The following is a 9,446-nucleotide window of genomic DNA, read 5'->3' on the forward strand; positions in this document are numbered from 1 at the left end:
AAATAATAGATGAATATTATTATTCGAAAACATTATTAATATTGAAAAATAAAATAGCGCGCGTAGCGCGCGCCTGTGTTGCTAGTAATATAAAAATAACGACTCGTACGTTCTTCGTACGTATGTTACGTTGGAGTTTACTGCAACGTGATATGTTCTCATCACAGCTCGTTTTTCTTCTCGCGTGCCTTGCCAATTCTTTAATCACTTGCGTTAAAAGCACTTTTCTAAACTAAATCCATGTTTAACAGAAAACAAAAAGAAAGAATGCAGATTACAAGTCACGGAAATTGAAACTAGATTACAAGCCACAGCAAGTGCCTGCAGTGGTTTACAACGGCGTCATATAATAAATATGTAATATGTAATCTCAGATTACTATTTTAAAAAATTATTACAAAAACAGATAATATAAAAGAAAATATAAAAACAAATAAAAATTCTTTTTATTTAATAAAAATTAATAAAAAGTTTAATAAAAATTCTTCTCTCCTCGCGCGTTTATACATGCAGATACGTCAGTATCTTTACTGCAGATTAACCGTTAAAATTAATATTTTAATTTCTCTTGTCAGATTAAAAGGAGGCAGCGGAAGAAGGACGCGAAATAGACGATTGATAGCATAAAACACCTCGCGATCCTGATCGTCCCGTCGACTATTACGTTAATTAGATGTCTTATACTTTAAGTCTTGTACATATCGCACATAATCCTCTCGATCGGGATCTCGCCGATGGTCCTCTTGAAGAATAACTCCTCAATAGCGCGCGCGGATACGGTGCGCAGTGTGGGCAGTAACAGCAGCAGCTTGCCGAACCTCAGAGCATCTCCGTTCAGCCGCTGTCCCAGGGCCAATTGCGCGCTATCCCTGAGCTGGGCGACGGTGGCTAATTCCTTGAGTCGCCCTGGCTTGCTGGCGGGGCTGGCAACCGTGGCGGTCGCCGCTGATTCACCCTCTAGGCCGGAATTGAACAGCACCATCGCCCGCACGCACGCGTACTCGTGCTGGTCCAGGTGCATCATGTGGAAGCTGGCGATGATCTCGCGGAAACGGTTTACCTCGACAGCCAAACTCATTCCCCTCGACGAGAGTAGAACAGCGGGGTCGAGGCTAGGTATCATTTGCGCCGTGGCCAACAAGAAGAGATCACGCCACGAGGACACGAGCAGCGCCAGCTGATCCTCCATCGCGAGGCCTGTGCTCGCTGCCAGATCACGCGTCCAGTGCACGTTCAGGAAGAGTAATCTCGCTGCCTGCTCGCACGTGGCTTCCGGGGTGATCGGGGTAATGAATGGCAAGGGTGGCAACCGCGGCAGCGCCGGCAGACCTGCTGGTGTTGGCGACACCTGAGAACAGAGAACGAGATTCCGTGTTTTATTTTTCTCTACTTCGATCAGAGTGATATCGAGATAATAAAAGGTTGATTTTGTATTTAATATTGGTAAGAGCATACCTTAGGCATTGTCAACGAGCAGCAGTTAGGATGCGAGATGGAAGAATGGGGCGACGGTCCAGCCACGTGCGTCTCGGCCGATATCTTCGGTAGTGCAAGATTCAGAATTGTGGATTGCGATGGAACCGTCATGCTGGCCAGCGCTTCGGGTTCTTTGAAGTACAAAGCCATTTGCCTGCGAATTGTTGAGTTCCTTGGCCCTCGTTCGTGTTGCACAGCTGCAACAAGAGTAACATGTTTCTTCACTCAATAATCGCATAATCGATAATCGAACGCATATAAATATTAATTTAATATGAAATGGATTGCTTATATAAAAAGTTTGTTAAAAGGATAACTTTTAAAAAGCAACAACACGCTGAAAATGAAATGGTCGCTATCATCAATGAAAAAAACGAACATTGGTGTTCAAAATTACCATCTTTGTTCATGCCAACTTCGACACATTTCGCTAGTCTACAGGATCGACACTGATTCCGATGTGTCTTGTCCACCATGCAGGCGCCCTCGGTCTTCGCTTTGCACACGTATTGACGATTCCGTCTAATTGATCGCTTAAAGAAGCCCGCGCATCCGTCGCACGCAAATATACCGTAATGCTTACCCGAGGAGTGATCCTGGCAAACCTTGCATGGGATATCATAAAGAATCCGGCCTGGAATGAGATCAAGAGACATTCCAAATAAAGTATAACAATTTTCACCTTTTATTTGTCTTTAGAAAAACAAAATATTTCGAGATATTTTGTACTATTATAAACGAAGATTATAATTTCATCAAAAATGTATGTATGTGTTTAACTCAGTATTCAATTTTTGCTTTAAAAGCTCGACAACTTGGTAAAAGATGTAAAATGCGGATACAAGGATAAGCTTGTGTCTGCATATTTTTCCATCACTAAGAATGGATATTTTCTTCTCACAAAATATCAATTTATCAGTAGTTTGTTTAAGGAATGCATGACGTGATGTTCTTCAATCTTCATCGTTTCTTCATTAATCTATTCGATATGGACTTCACGTCGACTTCCTCGCGATTTCTGTGAAAGAGTCGCTCGCCGTTCGAGGCGAGTAAGCACCGGCATTGTCGATGACAATCGGTGGCGAGGGGCGCGTTAATCTCGGCCGACGAGAATGCCGGTATTTTGGATTGGAACCCGTTTACGAGCGACAACACGGGTCTCGCTGAATGACCGTCTCGGACGTGAATGGATCGATTTGTCGCCGAGTTTTGGTACCCGGCAGTGCGGAGCTGAGATCGCGCGCACATACACACGCACACGTATGCGTGCGTCCTTTGGCCCCCTTGGCGCGGGGGAGGGTAGGAACGCGCGCGCTCGCAATGGGCCACCAACTCCTTGTCACGGGCTCCGCCTACGCCATTGAGTGCCGACGAGATCGTGAATGGGTCCTGAATGGACCGGATGTGGCTGCTGCATTCAGCGGCCCTAAGTGAACAGCCAGAAACACGACACTTCGACCCCGGGCGTATCGGGCCTCCGGATCTCACCCTCGCGATCAATTCCACCGTGATTCCTCCATCTCTATCCGCTAGTAGTACTCATTATGGTGGGCGATACGCCACGGGGAAACAGCCAAGGAACTCGTTTCTTCGTAAACGCGCAACAACCTGTTGATTGACTGGCGACGATGGCTGCTGACGACTTTAGACTGTAACCATGCCATTGAATCAGATGCGGTTCTCCATCAGAGAGTTCTTCATTAGGCCTCTCGAGAACCATTCTGGACGAAAGAAAGAAACAAAGAAAGAGTATAAAGCTCGATCATCGAGCTCCGACTCCAAGATATCGTCCACGTCTCTCACGTGCCTCAATTGTCAATATATAATAGCGGTGAATCGCGAAGTTTCCCGGTATAAATCGCTCTTTCTCCTCGCGCGACGAGCCATGGTTAAAAGACGCGGTCCCCTCTGGTGGCGCACGTGACCAGGAGAAAGAGAGAAAGCGCCACGGCGTTCCCGGAGGGATGAGGACGAAGGGACTAAATCGATATTCATCATTAACGAGGAGTTACGGTAAATGCGCGAAGCGCGGTGCACATGTTCACAAGCGGAAAGCAGACGGGTTGCGGCCGAATGACAGGGCTGCTCCCCTCGCCGCGGGAGTCGCTACCCCTGCCCGCCCACCGCCGCGTTTCCCTCAGTTCGCGCAAAAGAGGGAAACTCGGGGACTCGTCAGAGCGCGACGCGCTCTCTTCAACGTCGGAATCACGCAACAGCGTGTCTCCGCACCGCGGCCGCATGAAACTTGCATGCGGTCGGCGTCACGAGTCATTCGCGATTGAATTTTTCATCGAGTCGAGGAGCCGAGGCTTGAGTTACACGTATGTGTTCCGCTGAGCGCCGCTCATCCCCATCCGCGATCATCCCTTTCACGGAGTGTTCAAGGCGATTTTCATGACGATTCACCGTAAAAAGATCAGGTTTTCGCCGTATTCACCGTCGTCGGAGCGGGCTGAATCGACAGGAAGGAAGTCCCTTCACGGAGTCGCTGTAAAAATCGCATGAATGTTTCATGATCGCGCGCGAATGCGCGCAAGCTCGCGTTTTCGAGCGAGCATGTACGCAAAAAACACTGTTATTACTCTGCAGGGTCCCCCAAGGGTGTGGTTCGCTCGGAAAGAGGGGAATGTAAAATCGTGCGTTTGCGAGGTGCGCGCGCGAGTGTTCTAAAGGGTATCGCGAGCGCGCGCTTCCACCCCCCGAATATCAATTATTTCATTTGTACGGTGACTGACCATGTCGCGACGGGAACCGTCCGAATGCGCGTGAGCTACGTCAGAATCGCAAATTTTGACCGAACATCCGAGCGTAATGGTGAAACTTCGGGGTCGAAGGGATACGCGGGGTGGCGGCGAACACTGTCCGCCGGATGTGATTCACCGGGGTAGCGGCGTACGGCGTTTATTTCGGGTCGCTGTTCTCTCTTCCGCACCCGTGCTGGGCCCCGGCGTTGGCGTCGGCGACCACAAACGTGTGTTCGTGACCACGAAATTAAGGGAAAAGTTTGTCGCGCGCATCCCCGTGGCCGGTGCGCGTTCGCATGCAAAGGGTAAAGAAGAGCGAAAGGGGGAGAGAGACAGAAAATGGCGTAAGTGTCTCCTGCTGGGTCTGTCGCGTGCAAAATTATGAACTTTTCGATATAATTGCGAAGGATGGGGATAGGGGGTGACAGCCAGAACCTTTATCTCTTCTTTCTCCAGTTCGTGAAACACATTTTGTACGTTTTATGTTCGGCGATGGTGGACGCCCACCGTTTAGGCGATGTGAATTTCATCGACAAAAAACGGCGACTCCACTCTCTATCAAACTTTTTTTCTGTATTTTGCAATAGTCTTCCACGAATTTTACTTTATCGACTGTTCCTTTATTCGCGTCACTGATATGATAGCTGCAAACCCGATATCGATTAAATATTCTATGTTCTTCTCTGTTTCTCTCTCTGGCAATGTTTTATTGTATCAAAATTAAATGAAATTAATTAATTAATTTTGAGAAATGTTCCGAATCATAACTCGGATGAAGAAATAAGACATGCAAAAAGAAAACAAGAACGTTGCAATGTTGTAGGGATATCTTCTAGTTGGGCTGAGAAATATAGAAACTCCCGTTAGTGGGAGATTACAGAAATGGATAATTTCCCGTTCTATCATTTCACGCGCCATCAGGTGGCACGCGGTAAACGAGCATGGGAATGTAGTAACATGTGTTAGGAGCCGGCCGCTTGCTGTCGACGCATTCATCTATGTGTATAATTGATCTAGAGCAATGGTAACCGTCATCTGGTCTTCTCACTAACGCATCCCTTCCGTGAAGATGTACTACATTATCTACATATTACTTAACAATCTCCACATTACTTAACAATTAAAATTCAGTTATCAATCTTAGTCTTACATCCGTATATACTTTACGCTTATATTGATATCCTACATTTCAAAATTTAATCTTCTTATTCATCAGGTTTGTACAAAAGAGCTAGATGATGTACAGAGAAAATCATACAATGCATCGTAATTTTATTAAAGAAATGCTCGTCGTCATCATACAAATAATGCAGATACATATCTAGATACACGCGATTCTCAGATAGGTCCGTATGTCAGTTCGCGCAAGCAGCCCGGTGTATCGCACTGATTCGGAACCAAATGACGCCAAACTCGGTCAGCCGCGACAACCTGTTAGCCGACTATCACGGTGATTCGTTCGTTGCTTTCAACCATCTGTCGTTATTTTCTCATGGATGAGCTACGCACGGGGATGAATCGTTTAAATCGCCCGGTGGCTCATTCGCATTTAAAGGCCAAATGCTTGTTGTTTCACACGAGATGAAAGTTAGCATGCCGCAGCGCCGTGTCGTCATCGACTTCCGCATTCGACACGTCATCCCAAATATTTCGGTAAATTCTTCACACGATAGTACCTGTAGTAGATCTTTTACGTACATGTTTTTGTTCAGTCACGTATGAATCATCAGCCTCTCGAAGACGTGCCGCCAGTAATAAAAGCGTAAACGAAAAAGCGTCTGAAAGACAAGCATTGACAACCGAAGAGCAGGTAGTAATTGGTGGGCTTCTAATAGACACATACTCACGGGACATTAGAGGGAAAAAAGCTTTAAAGGTTTGAAGGATGAGGTATCGTTGAATCGACACAAGGAAAACTATAAAGCGAATCATATTATGTTACAGTAAAACCTAATACACCTGATAAATACCATAGACGGATTTTATTCCAGACATTGACAATAAAGCTAATCGTTTTTGGGACGAGCAGTTGAGACAGTGTTTATGACTTTTAATGTTTATGACCTTAAAGACAAATCGGCGTGCTATTGTGCGATTGGCAATTTCGAAAAGTTAGCCTTATAATTCATATAAATAGTCAAGCGATGAAAATAGAGACGGAAAAAGATATAGAAAAAAGTACAGATAGACAAATGGATAAAATGCGTAGTAGAGTAGTTTTATATTTTTTATAAAATAACGACTTTTCAAAACAAATGAGTATTAATTATTGCAGCTCGCCAAGTCATTTGGCTCCGAATCAGTGAATATACCTGAATATGCGGTCTGGCATGCAGAGCTATTTGAGAGTCACATGTATTAAAAATGTATTAGAAATTAATTAAAATATTAAATGTATGAAAAAGTATTAATTTTATCAAAAAGTCTAAAATATATAAACGTAATATTTATTTTTTTCGAAATGTAAAATTTATTTGTGACCAAGCTGGCAATACAATACGACACTGCAGACATTACGGCCGAAACGTTGTGCAGTGTCGTATTGTAGTGTCAGCTTGGTCACAAATAAATTTTACATTTCTATTTCATCTACTGGCGTTTATTGAAGTTATTGAAGATTAATTTTTTTCATTTGAGGAAAAGTCAGGGACGAGTAATCATAAAAGCATGACGACCCTCGAAAAAAACTCTCAAAAGTTTATGGTGCAATTTCTCAAAAGCGAGAAAGTCAATAAAAGCATACAATGAGTGCAATAATTTTAACAGAATCAAGTAAAACATTCTTCTTTTTATTTTTACAATTTTCTGCGTGTAAATCATTCGGTAGATAAAAAGGATACTTTCAAGTTACATGCAACAATTCAATGAGAGAGAAACATTGTTAACGAAGGCAACCGATGTCCAATTATTATTATTAATTAATTAATTAATTAATTAATTAATTAATTATTAATTAAATACTATTAAAGTATCGTATCATCAACTGAATTAACTAATGAATTATTTACTTGACGAAGCCGAGATCCTGGACGATGACATGGGCGGCATCTGTGGCTCCTGATTCTGCATCCCTCGCGGTGGCCGCCGCACAATTCGGAGATGACTTGTAGATCCAACCGCAGGATCGCACGTGCGAAATATCAATTTGCCACGGCAACACACCCGATGTGAAAAAGATACGTGCGATTATCACTCCACAACGGTCATCGAACGACTGCAGGTTCGCGCAACTGAAGAACAGAGCAATAGTCGGGCGCTCGTAGCGCGTCCGAGCAAAAGGTAGTTTTTCTCAAAGCCGGGTGTCGACTTTCGGGATTGTTGCCCTGCAGCATTTATGACATGCTTTCGCCGTTAGCACAACGGAGCCCTAACACTGACCAGACCAAGTGTGACTGACAATCATCGTCAGTCGGCCCGACTTTTCCGTGTCGGCGCCGGTCATGGTCGGTTTTGGGACGCTACATGGAAAGCTCACCCCATTGGCCATCGGGCTTCCCTACCCTCGGCACGGAGGGCGATTAGGGCGTGTCTCTGGGTATCCAACGCGCTGTGGCGTCCGCAGCTTGAATATCGTCCCCTCTATTGCTGAGACTGGGGTTAATATCATCATCCCCGCCACCGAGAGCACCTATTCGCGAGAGTCACCCTCGGAGCGAAGGTGAGAAGGAAGACGTTCTCTCCCCCTCGTAGCATTGCTCATGATGATCTTTTCGTATTGTACGTAGATTGCCTAGCAGGAGAAAGGGGGACGACTAATTTGCTATTAGGATATACATTAATAAGTTGTGAATGGCAACAAATAAATCCATTTTAATTACGGATTTTAATCCTTCTGTAGTAATCGAGACATTTTTTCGGTCTACCAGTTCAATACTTGCGTTTCTAGATCGTCAAACTTTTTACATGAATGGAACATGTTCTTAAAGTTTAGTAACTTATTTCAAAATATCTGTATAATATGAAGATGTTTCAAAATCTCGCAGCTATGAAATTAGAGAATTATCAGAGTGAATAATTTAATGAAAATTATTGATATTCGTGGCATTTATTGCAACATAAACCAACTGGTATAATTTCATAGTGTGAATTAAAGTATATTCTATGTTGCTTCGCATGAAGACTATCGCGGAAGAAAAGTTGCCGTAAGTCCGCACCATCGTGCTAATAATCCGTGATTCTGCGGCGCCGCTCGAAACCGGAATTAAATCCCTCGCTGCCGCGGCCGTTGGGGCTCGTTGATGCGTGCGCCCGGAGGAGGCTCAGGTAGAGGACGAACACTTTTGTTGAAGTTTCGCCATTGAACGCGCAGATACGGGGTGGTTGGAGGAGTTTAAACGACGGAGTGCATACACACGTCGTTGGAATAATAGCAACGCGGGCAGATGCGCCGCGCCTGACTCTCTGACTCCATCTTGAATTATCTCGTGCCTGATCCCCCTCGGCGATCCCCAAGAGGGGACGCAAAGGGGGCACCGAACGTGCAGTGTATGCGTGCAGGCGTACGCGTGTGCGTACGCAAGACCCGTCCGGGGTTGTTGGGGCGCGAGTTGCTCGCCTGCACCCGATGAATTACGCCAGGAATCCGTCATAACTGATGTAATATCGCGGAGATTGGATCTCTCGATGGCGTATCGCGCGCTCGCCTCCTCTCGCTCCCCTCGCGAGAATCCCACTTGAGTGGATGATACCTTCGTAGATTACACCAGGTGTATTTTTGGGACGCGTCGCGGAGGCGTCGCAAGGGAGGACACTTAGGGTGCCGACTGCGATTAATCGCGCGCGCTATTAATCCTGTCGCCCTTAAGCACGGACGCCGACTGGAAAGCACGTATTCTTTCCCAACTATCTCTGTATTGATTATATAGACATTAGAGAGAATTTCGAGTTGCGGGCGATTTTTGTCGCAAAGATCGAACATTTTTGTCAAGCCATCTCCAAATAAACCGTTCCCCCTCGCTATCAGGAGAAAGGCTATTACCGTATCTATTCCGATAATTGTCCATTTCAGGTAATCACGAATCAACCAAGCGCCGACCATCATCCGGTCGGCGCTTGCCTGCCACTCTTTCATCACAGGACAGGAATATTTGCACGTTGGATTTTTACGGCCACATCAGTAATCGCACTTTAAACACCTTAAATATTGCCGACGCATTCCATGAACACGTGATGGAAGAAGGAAAGTTTCCGCGCGAAGGGATCCGTCTTCTCCCTCTCTCCGGATTC

General features: G+C 45.3%; 1 protein-coding gene across 1 annotated transcript; it reads right to left on the bottom strand.

The window, feature by feature from the left end:
* Positions 1–437: 437 nt before the first annotated feature.
* LOC105287588 (nuclear receptor subfamily 2 group E member 1) lies at positions 438–7,608 on the bottom strand. The gene is made up of 4 exons (XM_011353212.2): positions 7,229–7,608; positions 1,874–2,110; positions 1,456–1,673; positions 438–1,348 (listed from the first exon to the last, which is right to left on the bottom strand). The coding sequence occupies exons 1-4, from the start codon at positions 7,287–7,289 to the stop codon at positions 686–688; spliced, it is 1,179 nt and encodes a 392-aa protein (XP_011351514.1). The 5' UTR covers positions 7,290–7,608; the 3' UTR covers positions 438–685.
* Positions 7,609–9,446: the final 1,838 nt, after the last annotated feature.

Source organism: Ooceraea biroi, chromosome 5, assembly GCF_003672135.1.
Source record: "Ooceraea biroi isolate clonal line C1 chromosome 5, Obir_v5.4, whole genome shotgun sequence".
NCBI classification, from domain to species: domain Eukaryota; kingdom Metazoa; phylum Arthropoda; class Insecta; order Hymenoptera; family Formicidae; genus Ooceraea; species Ooceraea biroi.